Source organism: Podarcis raffonei, chromosome 13 (assembly GCF_027172205.1).
Source record: "Podarcis raffonei isolate rPodRaf1 chromosome 13, rPodRaf1.pri, whole genome shotgun sequence".
Taxonomy (NCBI): domain Eukaryota; kingdom Metazoa; phylum Chordata; class Lepidosauria; order Squamata; family Lacertidae; genus Podarcis; species Podarcis raffonei.
Window position 1 is genome coordinate 43,351,821 of NC_070614.1, and position 18,797 is coordinate 43,370,617.

At 43.3% G+C, this 18,797-nt stretch overlaps 2 protein-coding genes and 1 pseudogene across 2 annotated transcripts; all 3 read left to right on the plus strand.

Moving 5' to 3' along the window:
• Positions 1-5,041: 5,041 nt before the first annotated feature.
• Positions 5,042-5,971, plus strand: LOC128398980 (olfactory receptor 4N2-like). Its single transcript, XM_053360241.1, has one exon. The coding sequence runs from the start codon at positions 5,042-5,044 to the stop codon at positions 5,969-5,971; it is 930 nt and encodes a 309-aa protein (XP_053216216.1).
• A 4,437-nt stretch (positions 5,972-10,408) lies between these two features.
• Positions 10,409-11,083, plus strand: LOC128398981 (olfactory receptor 4N5-like; annotated as a pseudogene).
• A 4,431-nt stretch (positions 11,084-15,514) lies between these two features.
• LOC128398982 (olfactory receptor 4N2-like) lies at positions 15,515-16,453 on the plus strand. The gene has a single exon (XM_053360242.1). The coding sequence runs from the start codon at positions 15,515-15,517 to the stop codon at positions 16,451-16,453; it is 939 nt and encodes a 312-aa protein (XP_053216217.1).
• Positions 16,454-18,797: the final 2,344 nt, after the last annotated feature.

Here is an 18,797-nt window from a genome sequence, read left to right on the forward strand (position 1 = left end):
CCGACCTCTATCCCTTGTACCAACCGGTCCTCTCTGATCATATTCAATAGCACCTCCAGGACTGAAATAAATAACAGAGGGGATAGAGGGCACCCTTGTCGTGTCCCTTTTTCAATTTTAAATTCCTCCGTCACCACATTGTTCACTATTAATTTAGCTTTTTGTTCTGAATAGATTGCATGTAATCCATTCTCAAACCCCCGTCCCACTCCCATCCCTTCCAAGTTCTTCTTCATAAACATCCAAGATATGTTGTCAAATGCTTTCTCCGCATCAATAAAGATTAACACCGCCCTTGTGTTCCTGTTAGTCTGCAAAAGTTCTAAAATGTCAATGATGTTTCTAGTGTTCTCATATAAATGTCTACCAGGGAGAAAGCCAGCTTGGTCTTTATGAATTACTTCATTTAAGACTTTTTTAAGTCTATTTGCCAAAATGTCTGCAAATATTTTGTAATCCACATTTAGGAGTGAGATGGGACGGTAGTTTTTAAGCTGAGTCTTTTCAGATTCTGACTTAGGTATCAATGTGATGAAGGTTTCTTTCCACGTTTCTGGTGCCCTCTTCCCATCCATAATCTGGTTACATACCTCCAACAAAGGTTGTATCAAATAGTCCTTCAGAACCTTGTAATATTTGGAGGTAAGTCCATCCGGGCCTGGAGATTTGCCTAGTTGCATATTCTGAATGGCACCTTCAATTTCCTGTGAGGTTATTGTAGAGTTCAAGATTGATCTTTTATCTTGAGTTATTTTTGATAGTCCATTTATCTTTAAAAATTGATCTATCTCTGATTCTTTCTGGGGCCCCTGTGCATACAGTTCTTTGAAGTATCTGTGGAAGCACCTCCTAATTTCTTCTGGTTTCTGTACGATCCTTCCATCAATCTCTAGATTTGTTATCGTGTTTAGCTTTTGTCTTTTTTTCAGCTGCCAAGCTAGCAGCTTTCCACATTTATTTGCTGATTCAAAAGATCTTTGCTTCATCTGTTTTATTTTCCATTCAATCTCCTGATTAATCAATTTTGAGTATTCTGCTTGGTGGAATTTAATTTCTCTCAGCACCTCCTTGGACTTTGGTTTGGTTCTCAGTTTTTTTTCTCCTTGGTGTATTTTCTCCAATATTTTGTCCTTCTTTCCGTTCCAGAGTTTTTTCTTGATTGAATTCTGTTGTATCAGAAACCCTCTCATAAGAGCTTTGCTTGCGTCCCAGATCGTTCTTTTTTCAACTGTAGTATTCAGATTTATCTCAAAATAGTCCTTTAATGTTTTTTGGGCCTTTTTCACAATCTCTTGATCTCTTAGTAGTGTGTCATTCATTCTCCATCTGAAGGAACCGGGTTGAGTTAATCTAAGTTCTATTTTCAAGGCGTTGTGGTCGGAGCATGTTTTTGGGCAGATTTCCACCTTTTTAGTCTTGGGTGCCAGCCCCCTGGAGGTCCAGATTTGGTCGATCCTTGACCAAGACAGGTGGGCCTCAGAGAAAAAAGTTCCTTCTTTACCTAGGGGGTTCTTTGTCCTCCATATGTCGATCAAATCCAGATTGTCAGTCAGTTCGAAAAAAGTTTTGGGCAGTCTGCCGTCTGATGTTAAGTTTTGGTTGTAAGACTTATCCATATGTGTAGACACCACTCCATTCATATCTCCCATCATTATGATGTTAGCATAATCCAGATAGTCCAGCAACGTCTCATGCAGCTTCTTGAAAAATTCTGATTTCCCGTCATTTGGGGCATAAATTCCTAATATCAATATTTTTTCTCCTTGGGTTTGAATTTCAATTGCCAAAATTCTTCCTTGTTCATCCTTAAATAGAAATTTGGGTATCAGGCTCTCCTTAGCGTAGATCACCACTCCTCTTTTCTTTACTTTGTCAGACGAAATAAATTCTTGGCCTAATCTTTTATTTACCAAAACCTTCCTGTGGAGCCTGGTCACATGGGTTTCTTGTAGGCAAATAATGTCCAATTGTTCTTTCTTCAATATGTGAAATAACCTCCTTCTTTTCTCCGGGGAATTTCCGCCATTTATATTCCAACTGAGTAGCCGCAGAGACATCCTGAACTATTCTGCTACACCTAGAGCGGTGTATCTTCTTTCTCCTCTGGTTCCGAAGGTGCAGGTATTGCTCCACCTGGGTTGGGTATAGGCCAATTAGCTGCTGCTTCTTTTTGGAGGTCTTCTCCGTGATCGTGCTGGAACTTTTGTAAGTCCTCTGGTGATCTTATTTTAACCTTCTTCTGTTTGTAAGTGAATGATAGCCCTTGTGGGAACTCCCACCTGTAAGGAATTGTGTTGAGTCTCAGCAACTTAGCCAAATCTGAGTAGGTGGCTCTCAAGTCCAATAACTGTTTAGGAATATCTCGGTAAATTTCCACCCTTTTCTCTTGTATCACAATTGAGTTTTTGAAGTGTAGGCCTAGTATTTTGTCTCTCTCCTCCCTTGATCTCAAAGCTATTAAGCAGTCTCTGGATCTATCTTTTCTTACTAATCTTTCTCTTTCTCCTTAGCTTCCTTAGCTTTGGCTGCTCTTGTCTTTCCTGTGCCACTCATCAGTCAACGTTCAAGGTCAAGTGTTGTAATCCCATGGGAAAGGCAAGTCCAGAATTAAAAACAGTCTATTGAGAGAAGGTAAACAGAGAAACTTTCCCAGGCCTCTATATTCCCAATGTCCTCTAGGGGGAGTGCCACCAAAGTTTTAGTAAGAAGAAGGTAACTTTCCGCAATTAAAGTCTCTTTGTTCCAACTTTAAAAACAATTTTAAAAGCAAATTAGTTCCAGCACGCTAAAAGAAAGGTCCTGCAGAGCCCTTTTAAACATATAACAAAGTTCCAGCAAGGTGCCTGCAATTGTATCCACTTCAGCTAGGTGAGCTCAAAATTACACTATCCAGTTACAAAAGTATCTGGAAGCTTGCAACAGTTCCGCAGTTTAAACAACTTTACCCGGCCACCCGGGAATTTGGGGTTAGAGTCTTCCCTTGCCCTTGGGGTGTCCGCTCCAGGTCAATTTTATGCTGTATTTATTCTTTAAAAGTAAAATTCAAATGTGCACGAAAGTCCCGATTTAAAGCTTCAAAGCTTCCCTGTTCACAGCGCTTTCCGCTCTTTAGACCGTCTGCTTTGATCTTGAAAGCAGTGTCGGAAGACGGACTTCCTCTTTCTCGTCTCCCGTTTTTAGCCAAATTTTCCGATTTGATTTGTAGAATCTTAGGTCCTTACTCACGGGTTTGATGTTTCAGCCCGATGTTTCTTGGAAGAAAGGTCAGCGCTCATCCGTGACAGCCGCGCGGCTTCGCCTCCGCAGAAAGAGCGATGAACCCACAGCACCGCTCCCCCTCCTTCACTCCGGAGCCCCTTACGGGGTTCCTTTTGTGATTTCGGGGTCGCTCCAGGTGCCCGCCGGGTCCCACGGCCACGGACTCACTCTGCCCGTGGTTTATCTTGATGGGTTGCCGCTGCGCCGTCGCGAGCAACCCTTTTCTGCGTGCCCCTCTTCAGAGCTCGAAGAGGTCCGCCATCACGGTTTTGCGCCGCCTCCGGAAGTCCCCCGGAATGGATGGATTATTTTCAACAACTGAGGTACCACTGTATTTAGTTGAGGGGAGACAAGGGATGAGGCCGCAAACCCCCAGGGGTCCCTGGACCCCTAACTGGGAACCACAGCTGTACATAATTTTCACTAAGGGCTTATTCACTCTTACCTTTTGCCCTGCACTTTCCAGGTCCACGCTTTAAAGCTCCACATCTGGGCACTCCTTTATTCACCACATAACTTTCCCCATGAAAACCCACTGAAGTGCAACAAATGCAATTCAGATTTTATGTAGATTGCCATTTGATCCAATTCAGCATTGAAGAAGGGATTTTCACAGTGAACTCTCCAGAGCAAAAGAAAAGAGTGCTTGAACACAGAGCTTTAAAGCATGGACTGTGCCCGGGAAAATGCAGAGGAACGGATAAGCCCTAAAAGATGCATTTTCTACACAGTTTAACCTAGCATGTGCATTTTTGTACACATCGCTTTGCAGGCGAGCAGCACTGCAAAATTTGGAAAAGTGCAAATTTCACAAGGCGGCTATATTTCAGATCTCATGTTGTTTTGGAGAATGCTGATCAGGGAGGTTCACCTTTAAACGAAAAATGGATCAAATTTCTTCAGTGTCTTGAACCGAGAAGCATGCCTGTTTTAAATCTGTTCTTTATGAAAAGCTTTTCCTTTGTTCCCTTCCCAATTCTCCCAGTTTTAGAACCCAGGGCCATCCAAGGAAGTGAAACATTGGGAGATGTCTGATGGACAAAGCAAACTGCTTCTTTCCACGGCTCATAGCCTAACATTTGCTCCCACAAGATAAAGCGGTGGTCCCCAACTTTGACAGCTTTAGATGACAAATAGCATAATTCATGGAGGATAAGGCTAGCAGTGGCTAAAAGCCATGATGGTCAGATGCCTCCAACTACAAGTTGATGGGAATCACAAGTAGGGAGACTTGCTGCATCTGGCTGGCCCCTGTGCAAAGAGGATGGTGTTGGACTAGATGTTCCATTGGCCTGATGTAGCAGAGCTCTTCTTATGTTCCTACATGTCATAAGATCAGCACTGGCTTTGTAAATGACGTGTTTAGCACAGAATGTGGGGCATACAGAGGGATGCTCAGGTTGTCATTTCGTAATTAATAGAACCGATCGTTCCCTGAGCATATCCTCTTAGCATGAGGGGTGTTTTGCAGAGAAAAGCTGCAACCTGATTGCACCATGCCCACCCTACCGTTCTGCCATGCCCCATCTTTCCCCCACAGTGCTGCATATATGACTCCGGAACCCTCTTTGGCAGGAAATTGTTGTGAAGAAGGGATGTAGGAATGTAAGCAACAAGTTATGGGGGCAAAGCTCCCGCTCATCCCTTCTCCACAGCAAATTGCCTCCTCGCCCCCATTGCTTTGTAACTTGGAGTTCCACAAGTTCTAGTGTCAGGAAAGGAGGAGGAAAGTATTTTCTCTGTCCGCTGTCTCTGTGCCCTAATGTTATAGGCTTCTGGAAGGATGCTGCAAGGGAATCATTCCATGGTGAAAGAGTTCGTTCTGCTGGGTCTCTCCCAGGCACGAGGGGCCCAGCTCTTCCTGTTCTTCCTCTTCCTTCTCTTCTACTGTCTGATCCTGCCAGGAAACATCCTCATCATCATGACCATCCTCAGCGACACCCGATTGGGGTCCCCCATGTACTTCTTCTTGGCCAACCTGGCATTTCTGGACATCTGCTACTGCTCCGTCACCCCTCCCAAGATGCTTGCCGATTTCTTCTCCAGCCGCAAGGCCATCTCCTACAAGGCTTGCATGGCCCAGATCTTCTTCCTCCACTTGCTGGGAGGGTCAGAGGTCTTCCTTCTCATTGCCATGGCCATTGACCGCTATGTGGCCATTTGCCACCCATTGCATTATGCCACCATAGTAAGCAGGCCAGTCTGCAGTGCCATGGTGGTGGGATCCTGGTGCCTAGGTTTTGTCCACTCCATCATCCAAGTTCTCCTCATTGTCCCACTCCCTTTCTGTGGCCCCAATGAACTGGACAACTTCTTCTGTGACATCACTCAGGTCGTCAAGTTGGCTTGCGCAGACACCTATGCCCTGGAGTTCTTCATGTTTGTCAACAGTGGTGTCTCCACCATCATTTGTTTCATTCTCCTCCTCATCTCCTATGTGATCCTGCTGTTCAAGGTGAGAACGGGTTCTGTCGAGGGGAAGAACAAAGCTACTTCCACATGCATCACCCACATCATCATTGTTATTGTCATGTTTGGTCCCGCCATCTACATCTACGGTCACCCTTTCCGGGAGTTTTCTTTTGACAAGGTGGTGGCTGTTTTCCACACTGTGGTCTTCCCCTTGATGAACCCCATCATCTACACGCTGAGGAACAAGGAGATTAAGCATGCCATAAGGAGACTGTTAAGCAGAAATGGCCCTCTGGTTTGACCAGGACTCATATAACTTCTAGGACAGGTATCAGAAACCTGTGACACTCCAGATGTTGTTGGACTCCACTTCCCATTAACCTCAACAGCATGTCCAATTGTCATGGCTGATGGGATGTTAGTATGACAGCATCTGGAAGGCTGAAAGCTTTCCATCTCTGCTCTAAGAGATTAGGCTTTTACTTCTGTTTGGTCAACAGAGCAGCACCTTCCACCTGCTCTTCTTTAGCTCCCAAATCCAGCAATTGATATTGAGGGGCCTGGGATGAGAACATAGCTGCTGAGACCTGATGTCACTGACAGAGCATCAGTTGAGTGTCTTTGCTATGATTTGTTCTTGTACTGGAGGCTCTTGAACTGAGAAACCAGGGGCTCAGGTCACCTTCAGACTGTCAGTGTTTTGTGGGAGGGAATTCAAGTCAGGAATTTTGATTTTCTCCATCAAAGTGGATTGGTTTAATGGTGGGGTCTATGCAACAAATCCACCTCTTTGGGACAAGGGACCAGGTATTTGCAGTTAGGGAAACACACTGAAAAGTGTGATAAATGAATGATAAATAGGAAGGCACAAACAGAATGAATTCAGGGTGGATGCTCACTGCCTTCATAACCTCCCCACAAAGAAATCAAAGGAGAAGCTTCATAAAGGTCAGACATGGTCTGACTTCCACATAAATGTTGTGATAAGCCAATCAGGATGAATGCTCAATAAACAGGTCATCTAGGATCTTCACTCTCATTCAAACACACAACTATAGGGTAGCTTCCTATGACTTCATTATCAGAATGGACCCATTGGAATTAATGGACGAAAGTTAGATATGTCATTTATATTCAATAGGTTTACTCTGAGTCTGTTTAATGTTGGCTACTACCCCATGTCCACACAATGGACCATGAAACTCTCTTCTACTGGAAACTCACCAAATGTTTAAGCAAGATCATTTTGTTTCTGAAACTCCCAAAGCCTTTCTTGGTCAGGTTGGTCCTTCATAGATAGCATTTGAGCTAGTATGGTGTAAATTAAAATTTGAGGTTCATATTACAGTATTTTGACATTTAAAATAATGCTTTGGTTGTTTTTTTCCTGTCTTGTTCAGCTCACTTTTAAGTGTTGTTGCCCACTCCAAAGCCTTCAAAGCAGAATGAGCTTTTAAAAAGAAATCAGAATACAGACATTGATTACTGCATGTAATAAATATTTAGTGCGCAGGGACTTGTGGCTAAGCACAGTTCCAAGTGGCTGGCAGACCATGCAGCAGTGCAGCATATAACTGTGAAACTAATATAAATTATACCAGAAATATAATTTCACAGCAGTTGACCAGAACTCCAAATGTGCCCATGGAACCATAGAGGAGTGACAACCCTCAGTTTACTGTTTTATCAATGAGGCTTTGTATTGCAACTTGCCACAGTATTGGCACCAATGAAGGATGAAGCTATATACCTTTAAAATGAATAAACTAATCATCCAGGCCACAGTATGTAAAAAAAAAAAAAAAGAGTGATGGTGAACTACAGTAAAGAGCCCGCAGATGGGGAAGCAGGAAGCAGGATAGAACATCAGCTGCCCTGGGTTCCAGAAGTGCAGGAGATTTTCACAATCACATTTGGCATGAATTGCAGTCAAGAAAGTGTTGTGTTAGCTCTAGGCTGTCAGTATTCTTCAGGCACTGAAAAAGTGTGTGACAAATGAATAATTAACTGGGGATGGAGCTAGACACAGGAAAAAAAGTGCTATTAATAAGTCAGAAATCAGATCATTATAAAAAAAGAAAGAAATCTCTACGGAAAACCGTGCTTTAAAATCTCCTACTCTCTGGCGCCATTTGGTGTTGCATGTTTATAGCGCATTCAAATTGCTGTATCTTTATTAATGTAGCTGAGTCCAGGGAGACATTGCAAGAAAATCAGCTGGAATGTCAATTGCTGCTTCCAATGCACTTAGTACCCATCTAAAGGAAAGGTACCCAAAAGTACCATAGCTACAAGGAAGTCAGTGTGGTCAGGTGCAGGGATGGGGGAACTTATTTTGGCCCTGGAACCACATCTGCATCTAGCAAATCTTCCAAGGGCCAGTGGTGGACCTGTGGCAAAAGCGGGCAGAGAAGTGAATGGAAATTTCACATTTGTACAGTAGACCCGTTTCTACATACACCATTCTCCATCACCCAACCAGACGAGCATGAGGCATTAAAGGAGGTGTGGCCTGAGGAGGGCCAGATGGAGTTGCATTTGGTCCCCAAGCATGATGTTCTCCACAAACACACACGTGCCCTGGTTTGCTGGCTACTGCAGTAAAAACAAGGGGTCAAACAGGGAACCAGGCAGAGGGCCTTCTCAGTAGTGGCACCCATCCTGCGGAACGCACTCCCGCCAGATGTCAATGAAATAAACAACTATCTGACTTTTAGAAGACATCTGAAGGCAGCCCTGTTTAGAGAAGTGTTTAATGTTTGATGTTTTATTGTGTTTTTAATATCCTGTTGGAAGCTGCCCAGAGTGGCTGAGGAGGCCCAGCCAGGTGAGCGGGTTATAAGTAATACATTATTATTATTATTATTATTATTATTATTATTATTATTATTATTATTATCATCATCATTATCATTATCATTATCATTATCATTATCATTATTATTACATGTACAATTTTCTTTTTTCCCCTTTTTAAAAAAATAGTTTTTATTGGATTTTTCATCTTTAACAAATTTACATCTTATAATATAATCACAGAATAAATTCCCTACCCCCACCCCAACGACTTCCCTCAACTTCCCTTTCTGGTTTGTAACATATTAATTTAAATCATGTACAATTTTCAAGGGCATGGATGCATGTCACATAAACTTTTTCTTGAGCAAGTAAGCCAAGCAACATACCACTGGGATGGACAAAACTAAATGAAGTGCATCTTTCAGTCACTCTCCTATATTCCCCCATCTTCCCCCCAGGATACAGCTCCATCACATGCAAACTTCAGCTACTAACTTTTTAACAAGTTCCCTGGTTGCTGGACTGGGCTTGATTCCAGAGTAAGCTCTGAACAGGTCCCATCATCATCAATTCTCCTTATTAGGCTAGATGGGATTTTAGGGTTGCGGCACGTGGAAAACACAGCATCTGACAGGCCGCAGGTCTTCCTTTTCTCAACAAAGCAGGAAACGATGAGTTATTTTTATTTTATTTTTGTCATTCAATGTTTCCCCTCTTCATTTATTGTCCTTCTTGTTGAGCATCTGAAGTCCCCCTTGCAACGTAAGAGTGGCTGGTTTTAAACCTAGAGGTTCAGGATTTGGAGGTTCAGGAAAGGGCAACCAATATGATCCAAGGATTGGAGCAACTCACATGTGGTTAAAACATTGGGGACTTTTCAGTTCATAAGATAAGATGAAGGGCAAGGGATGGGGTGACAGGGGTGTAGAAGATTATGTACAGTGTGGAGAAAGCAGATAGGAATAATATTGTCTCCCTTTCTCACAACACAAGAATGCAGGGCCATCCAATGAGGAGAAATGTTGGAAGATCCAGGACAGGCAAAAGAGAGCTCCTCTTTACACAGCTCACAGTTAAACTATGAAATTGGCTCCTACAAGATATAATGATGGTTGCCAGCTGGAATGGATTTAGAAGAGGATTAGACACATTCATGGATGCAACCAGGAATGGCCCAAAGCCACAAAGGCTATGCACTCCCTCCACTGTCAGAGGCAGTTGCTGAAGCCAATAGGAAGGGAGTGAGTAGTGGTACTCAGGTCCTGCTTATTGGCTTCCCATGAGCATCTTGTTGATGACTGTGAGAAGTGGATACTGTACTAGGTGGAGCTTTGGTCAGATCTGGTAGGGCTTTCTTTATAGTCTCATGGGCAGAATAGGCATTATTTGCTCTCTAACACTTTCAGAAAGGGGGTGATGGCATATGAACAGAGTCTCCTGGAGATTGGGTAACCACTCTTGGAATGCCTCAAGTTTCTGTGATACTTCCTACACTGGGTTGTGTGTGTGTAAAAATATTATTTTCTCAATCATCATCATTCACCACGGGACAAAGGTCCCCATAATTTGCTCCCATTTCATTTTTTGATGATTTGATGTCCCCTAAATAACAGAAGTCTGTGCTGCGGCATTTTGTGGCAGGTCCTTCAAGTCAAAGTTAATGCAACAGACGTAATATCTTAAGCTTTTCTTTCTTTACATGGGTACATAGGAAACTATGTTCTACTGAGTCATTGGAACATCTAGTTCAGGCATCCCCCAACTCAGCCCTCCAGAAGTTTTGGGACTACAATTCCCATCATCCCTGACCACTGGTCCTATTAGCTAGGGATGGTGGGAGTTGTAGTCCCAAAACATCTGGAGAGCCGAGTTTGGGGGTGCCTGATCTAGTTCAATATTTTCCACACTGATTGGCTGTTGCTATCCAGTTTTAGACAGGATGCTTGCTGATTTCTTCTCCTAGCACAAGACGATCTCCTACAAGGCTTTCATGGCCCAGATCTTCTTCCTCCATTTTCTTGGAGGGTCCAAGGCGTTCCTTATCATTGCCATCGCCACTGACCACTATGTGGCTTTTGTCACCTGCTGCACTACACCAGTCTAGTCACCAGAGCAGTTTACTGCATTTTGGCCCTAGCATCATGGTGTCTAGTATTTGTGCACTCCGTCATCCAAATTATCCTTATCGTGCCACTCCCCCTTTGTGATCCCAATGAGCTAGACAACTTCTTCTGTTACATTAACCAGATCGTCAGGCTGGCCTGCACAGGTACCTACATCCTGGAGTTCATCATGTTCTTCAACAGTGGTCTGGCCAACTTGATGTGTTTCATCCTCCTCATCTCCTATGGAGCCCTTCTGGTCAAGGTGAGGATAGGAGATCAAGAAAAGAGCAAAGCTGCCTCCATCTGAATCACCACACCATCTTCATCTTCATCATGTTCATCATCTACCTCTACTGCCGTCCCTTCCAGGACTATTCCTTCGACAAGGTGGGGGCCATTTTCCACACTTCCCCCTAATGAATCCCATGATCTACACACTGAGGAACAAGGAGATCAAACAAACCATGTGGAAGCTGATGGGCAAACACAGATTTTGGGGTACAAAATGAAAGAAAGTAAATAATAATGGGGTTTGAAGAAGTGGGTTTGCCAATGCATAAGCCTAGGTGGACAATCTTTCTCAGGCTGAGGGCCACAGTGGCTTCTGTGCAACCTTCTTGGGGGCCACACACTACTGGTGGGCAGAGCCAGAAGCAAAAGTGGGCAAAGGAATAAATATGAATTCAACTTTTGTACAATAGGCTAGTTTACACACTCACACAACCTTCTCTATTCTCCATCCAGGCATCGAGAGATCAAGGATTCATTCCAGTTAGGCAAAACTAAAAATGGGTTCAAAGCAGGGTTTGTTGTGCGTGTGACCTGGGAAGAGGGTCAGATCAAGAGGCCTCGAGGTCTGCATTTGGATCCTGAGCCTAAGGTTGCTATAATGGATGCATATGAGATTTTTAAATATGCTGCTCTATCACAAAAATGGCATCTCTCATTATGTTCATCCATGAACTGAAACAATTTTTCATGAAAGTTCAAAAACTGTGCATATTTTTTTAAAAAATTCTATATATCTGCAAGTCTTGCTAATAAATCTGACAGCAACGATGTAATTAATTAATGTGCTACTTTTGTTTGTTTTAATGTAGCTGCATGTATGGGTTGGAAATGCAACAAAAGGGGTCATTCAGTAGACAGCTTGATTCTGGTAGTGTTAAAGAGCGAGGTGGGTGGAGCTATTGCTTAGCAACTAGGCAGCTTGGCATGATCTTTAATGCTGTAGCACGTGCCCTAATTGAATGTGTCCTTTCACTAGCTTCTAAACCTCACAGCTACATGATCATAGGACTGAAAGGGAACCACAAATGTCACCCAGACTGACCCTCCAATCCTACAACATTGTACACTACTGCAGAAGTGAAATCTCATTCCAATCTGGATTCATTCTTGATTCATCTCCCACCTTCCCATCCTGGGGGATGCTGCCATCACTTGCAAACCCAGCCACGATCTTTTTTCTTTTTCTTTTTAACAAGCTCCCTGAACTCCAAGTTGGGCTTCCTTCCAGGTCTAAACATGGAGCAGATCCGTTTTCCCATTCAAGGGATTCTCATGGGGCAGGAGCTGATTTAGTATTGGGAGGTGTGAAGACCTGTGGCCAACTAAGGGCATCTCTTGTCGCACCAAGATCCTGCATGGTAAGTCATTCCTGATGCTCCTCTTCCGCCTTTCCTCCATTGATTCTCTCTCTCTCTCTCTCTCTCTCTCTCTCTCTCTCTCTCTTCACATCCTATTCTGCTAACCAACCATGCCCGCAGTGTCTACCTGTGTCTTATTTGAACCTAAGATTGTTTGAGCTTTAAAGTATTTTGAAAGGGCCAAGACTATGACACAGCAGCCTTGTGGAAAGCAAGTCTAGGTCTGGTTCAGGAAACTGGGTGAAAATTCAGGATGGGGCTCCTGCTCCTCTAATAGGTCATAGAACAGAGAATTTCAGCTTCTCATATATATATATATATATATATATATATATATATATATATATACACATTTTTATTAATTTTTTAACATATCATTTCCAACAGTCCTTTAACATAACTTCTTATCTTATACAACATTTTAGACTTCCGTCAACAACCTCTGAAGATTTTCCGTTCTTTATCACTTATTCTGCATTTCTTAATTTCTCTATTACTTTTAATTGTCATTAACTAATAATTCTCTTCATAGTCTTCCTTGCAATATTTCATATAATCCTCCTTACAGAATTTCTTGCAGTCCTACTAGCGTAATCTGCTTATTACAATTGCTTTTCAAATAGTTCAAATATTTAATCCAGTCTTCTAAGAATCTCTGGTTCCGCAGGTTTCAAACCCTTCCTGTTAATTTGTCTAATTCTGCGTAGTCCATTAATTTCAATTGCCATTCTTTCGTCGGTAATGAGAATTTCAGCTTCTCATTCCAGCTACACCTGCTGAAATTCCCTCTCCTAGACAACTGTTAAAGATGCAAAAGCCCTGGCTTCTTTTCCTTTCCCAGATGCCCATGAGAAGGTCATAAGCTATTATCTATCTATCTATCTATCTATCTATCTATCATCTATCATCTATCATCTATCATCTATCATCTATCATCTATCTATACATACATACATGCATGCATACATCCATCCATCCATCCATCCATCCATACATACATACATACATACATACATCTATGGGAGGATAAGGCTATCAGTGACTCCTAACTCTGATGGCTGTGTTCTACTTCCACTGTTGGAGACTGAATACCAGTTGCTGGAAACCACAGAAGGGTGTGTGTGTTGCCTTAGACATCCGCTTGAGCACTGTGAGAACAGGGTGCTGGGCTAGATGTACCACTTGCCTGATCCAGCAGGACTCATCTTATGTTCATCCATCACACAATGAACAGAGGGCAAAACAATCTCCTCTCTTTACTAGGAGGTACATCAGACATAGGAAGATTGTGCTATATGCCCAGACAGCTCAGTAAACTGCTGATAATGTCAAGGTTGCTAGTTCGATCCCTGTGTGGGACAGCTGCATATTCCTGCATTGCAGGGGGTTGGATTAGACGATCCTTGGGGTCTCTTCCAATTCTATGATTCTATTATTTCAATTGCAACTCTTGCAAATGGAGGTTGTCAGCACGTTGCTCCTGCAATGCTCTACTGCGCATGCTGTAGCTCAGTAGTTGGAGCTCATTCGAATAGGATTAAATGAAGCTGTCTTATAGTGAGAACATTTATCCATCTGGCCTAGTAATGTCCATTCTGGTAGGCAGTGACTCTTGGCTTCCAACAAGGGGTCCTTCACAGCACTTACTACTTCACATTCCTTAAATATGCTGGGGGTTGAATTCTGGGACTTTCTGCATGGGAAGCATATTGTTACACTCGCCCCCATATCTCTGGGTGGTGAAATGTTCTCAGGGTGCTACACTTAACCTGGGTTTGCTTCCCTTTGGAAGGAGGTTATTGCAGGTTTGTGGGCATTTGGTAAATATTTACAGACGTACAAGTTGCCCGTAGAACCTAAGTACTTTTCACACGGCTCCCACATCAGATCTCTAGAGCGACAGCCAAGCCCCTGAGATGCTTTCAGAACCCAAGCTCAGCTCTCTGTGCCTTTCTCTCTTATACAAATGCACTCTATTCTGTTCGTTTCATTCGCAAACACATATCCACCCCCATCTTGAGCTGGGCGCAGGGTCTTCTCCCTTCTCTCCTTATTCTTTTCAGAACACTCCCCACCCCCTAATCATACTGCATCGAGATACAATTGCCTAACGATTTAGTTCCCACATTAATACATTGCCTGCAGTTTACATCACAAATGGATATGCCTGACCAACATGCTTCAGTGGCAACTGTGGGCAAGATTCTTGTGTTGCCAGGATGACCCTTGGTGCATAGCTGTCAACTTTTCCCTTTTCTTGCGAGGAATCCTATTCGGAATAAGGGAATTTCCCTTTTAAAAAGGGAAACGTTGACAGCTATGTCCTTGGTGTCTCTTCCAACTCTACAGTTCTATGTTTCTATGTTTGACCAACTTTAAGCAGTCCATCGAGCCCATTGAACCTCTCCTGTCAAGCCCTCCAATCTTACAATAGATTCCATTTACAAATCTATGACTCATTCTCCCCTCTTTTTTTGTCTCACTGTTGTCTGTGGTCAAACAAACCTGGCAGGCAATACGCTTGTTATTAGCTGAAAAGAGAAGAAGCACTAGGTGTCTGGGAAGAGGGATTGATTGTTAAACCACTCTGAGAATTGTATTGTACTTGTGTGAAGGGAAAGGGGATAAACTCTCAGCTCCTTTAACAAACCACAGTTCTCAGGATATTGGGGTGGGGGAGTCATGGCTGTTTAAAGTGGTTTGATATTGCTTTAAATATATACTTAAGTGGTATAATACTGCTTTAAATGATGGGTCCTGAGACTGAAGAGGAAGAAGCTGACAGCCAAGTCCATCTACTTAGTTGGTTGTAGGTAAGAAAGAAAGCAGGTGAGGGCTGGCTGAAAGCAGACTAAGGTTGGTAGGTCAATGCCCCATTCAGCCTGATGGACCAGCCATAACTGCTCAACATGTCATTGGACTCTAGCTCCCATCATCCCCAGTCAGTATGGTCCATTGTGAGGGGAAATGGGAGCTGTTGTCCAAGAACATCTGGAGACCACCAGGTTGAGGGAGCCTGGTCTACTGTTTCAAGACCAGTCAACCAGCAGAGAATTCCAAGGGCCAGATAGCGAGGCCTTGGGGCCACATTCAGTCCCCAAGCCTGAGGCTTTCCATCCCTGTTTTAGTTAAATTCAAAGTAAATCCCTCAAGTCTGCACCTTGTCCTCTCTAGCGGATCCAGGTTTTAGAAGCTGTTTCATGTTGGTGATTTCCGATTCGTGTACAGCTTGCAGTCCTTCCAGTGTGAGGATGTGTGTGAGTGTTTGTTGCAGGAGGCAACCCCAAGAGGATGGAGCGGGGCAACCGCACCACGATGGTGAAGGAGTTTGTGCTGCTGGGTCTCTCTCAGAGAAGGGAGGTCCAGCTCTTTCTCTTTGTCCTCTTCCTCTTCTTTGACACCCTCATCTTGCCTGTGAACATCCTCATCATCGTGACCATCTTGAGCAACCCCCGCCTCAGCTCCCCCATGTTCTTCTTCCTGGGCAACCTGGCCTTCCTAGACCTCTGCTACTGTTCAGTCACCCCGCCCAAGATGTTGTCTGACCTGTACTCACAGCGGAAAGCCATCTCATATTGGGGCTGCATGTCCCAGATCTTCTTTCTCCACTGGCTGGGGGCAGCCGAATTCCTCCTCCTCATTGGCATGGCCTTTGACCGGTACGTGGCCATCTGCCACCCTCTGCGTTATGGCAACGTGGTGAGCAAAGCTGTCTGCTGGGGACTGGTTGCAACCGTGTGGCTCCTTGGCTTAATGCATTCCCTGATCCAGTTCATTCCCATCATCCAGCTCCCCTTCTGCGGCCCAAACAAGCTGGACAACTTCTTCTGTGACATCAACCAGATCATCAAGCTGGCCTGCACCGACACGTACAACCTGGAGTTTGTCATGTTCTTCAACAGCGGCTTGGCCACTTTGATATGTTTCATTCTCCTCCTCATCTCCTACGGGGCCCTTCTGTCCAAGGTGAGGTCCAGCTCCACCAAAGGGAAGGGCAAGACAGCCTCCACATGCGTCACCCACATCATCATCGTCTTCATCATGTTCGCTCCCGCAATCTACATGTACTGCCGCCCCTTCCAGGCCTTCGCTCTCGACAAGTTGGTCGCCATCTTCCACACCGTGGTCTTCCCCTTAATGAACCCCATGATCTACACCCTGAGGAACAACGAAATCAAGGTTGCCATATGGAAGATGGTCACCAAAACCAAGGTCTGGGGTGGGAAGTGACACCACAGGAGCAGAGCATGATCTGTCACCTGTATTAACTCTCTGCTTTTTGCTGCATTGTCAGGGCCAGTCGTGTGCATGTAGGGATGGGGAAGGAACTCAATTCTGTTCACATTTAAAAGTGAATCTTCCAGGGCACCTTCTGTCATATGTGGTGGAATTGTAAAACGATAAAGGAATTCTGGGAAATGATATATAATGAACTTTAAAAAATGTTTAGAATAACTTTTGTTAAAAAACCAGAAGCCTTTTCGTTAGGAATTGTAGGTACAGAGATATCGAAGGAATTGAAAAGACTGTTTATGTACAGCTGCAAGGATGCTGCTTGCCCAGAGTTGGAAAAATGATAAGATACCTATGAAAGCAGACTGGCAGATGAAAATACTAGACTATTCAAAGATGGCAAGACTGACTGGGAAAATCAGAAATTGGGAGGATCAAAACTTCAATAGAGAATGGGACGAATATAGACTGTATCTAAAAGAACACTGTAAACACTTGAACTCTTTGACAGGCTTTAAATAACTCTTGCAAGGTCACAAAGACTTTGGATATAATGGAGGACTGTAATTTGGATGAGTTTATCATAATATATATATATATATATATATATATATATATATATATATATATATTATAGTATTTTAATATTTTTTGGGACAGAGTGGCTGGGGAAGCCCAGCCAGATGGGCAGGGTATAAATAATAAATTATTATTATTATTATTATTATTATTATTATTATTATTACTACTACTACTACTACTACTATTATTATTTGCAGTTGACAAAGGTATTTAAAGAACCCACGAAGAGGAGGAGGGAAGTCCTAAGAATCAGAAGAATCTTGTGCTAATTTTAATATTTGCAAGAATTTCATTTGTGTGAATGAACTTGTAAAACCAAATAAAACTTTATGAAAAAATATACATAAATAAATAAAAGTGACTCTACCAGATTTACACCTTCAGAAGCAATATGGTAATCGAAACACAGCCATCCTTTGAAATTCACACTTCTCTGAACTTTCGCAATGCAGTTCTCCGACAGACCAGGGTTTGCAAAAATGCATACACTAGGGTAAAGAATGCCTACTAATGAATACACTAGTGAAAATGACACAAAAATTTATTATGCTAGGAAACTTTGCTTGCAAAAAATGTGTTCTTTAGTCAGAACTACATACGGAAGTGTGTTTATTAGGAGAAATTAGCGCCAAAATGCTGGTGAATTTTCATGAGGATTTCCCACACACACACTGATCTGCAGAACTGGCACTTTTACAGGTACCCCTTAATACCCGTTCTACATTCATAAGAAATAAATCTTTCAGTGTGGCACCACCTACACTGTGGAACTCCCTGCCTGTTGACATCAAGCAGATGCCTTCACTGTACTCTGTTCAGCCCTTGTTAAAAACACTGTTGTTTAGACAAGCCTACCCAGACATGTAGGGATGCGGGTGGCGCTGTGGGTTAAACCACATAGCCTAGGACTTGATGATTGGAAGGTCGGCAGTTTGAATCCCCACGACGGGGTGAGCTCCCGTTGCTTGGTCCCTGCTCCTGCCAACCTAGCAGTTCGAAAGCATGTCAAAGTGCAAGTAGATAAATAGGTACCGCTCCGGCGGGAAGGTAAACGGCATTTCCGTGCACTGCTCTGGTTTCGCCAGAAGTGGCTTAGTCATGCTGGCCACATGACCCGGAAACTGCACACTGGCTCCTTCGGCCAATAAAGCGAGATGAGCGCCGCAACCCCAGAGTCGGCCATGACTGGACCTAATGGTCAAGGGTCCCTTTACCTTTACCCAGACATGTAGTATGTTTTAATCCATTTTTCATTTACTGCTGATTTTGTCTTTTGAAAGTTTTAAAGGGTTGTTTTTACTGATATTTCTATTGTTTTATTCTCTTTCTAAACCACTTTGAGGGGTTTTATGTACAATCAAGCCACCTGTGGATTTTATGAATCAAATATAATATTGAGAGGGGGTGTTCTTGTCCTAGTTTCATTGTGCTGTAGAACAACAGTGCCCTCCAGTGGTTACACTGTAGAAGTAATCACAGAACAACTAATAAAGCAGAATTGTTGTGGAAGGACAGCCTTCTGTCACTTGTGCAATATTATTGCATCAATAACATGATGCAAAACACATCCCAGGGAATGGAGTGCAGAAATAGCAGACAGGAGGATCTCCCATAGCACCTGGGAGTTTGGAAAGAGGACATGACATAACTGCCAGTCCCTAGCATTTCCCCTTTGTTGCTGCCAGCATCTTCTTGGAAGAATAACAAGCATCATCCTGCAGGTAGGGGCTGGACCTCAGGTATAAAGCCCAGAGCCCTG

Excerpts from the sequence above, each read along its gene's own strand:
- LOC128398982 (XM_053360242.1), top strand. The coding sequence starts at position 15,515 with ATGGAGCGGGGCAACCGCACCACGATGGTGAAGGAGTTTGTGCTGCTG.
- LOC128398980 (XM_053360241.1), top strand. The coding sequence starts at position 5,042 with ATGCTGCAAGGGAATCATTCCATGGTGAAAGAGTTCGTTCTGCTGGGT.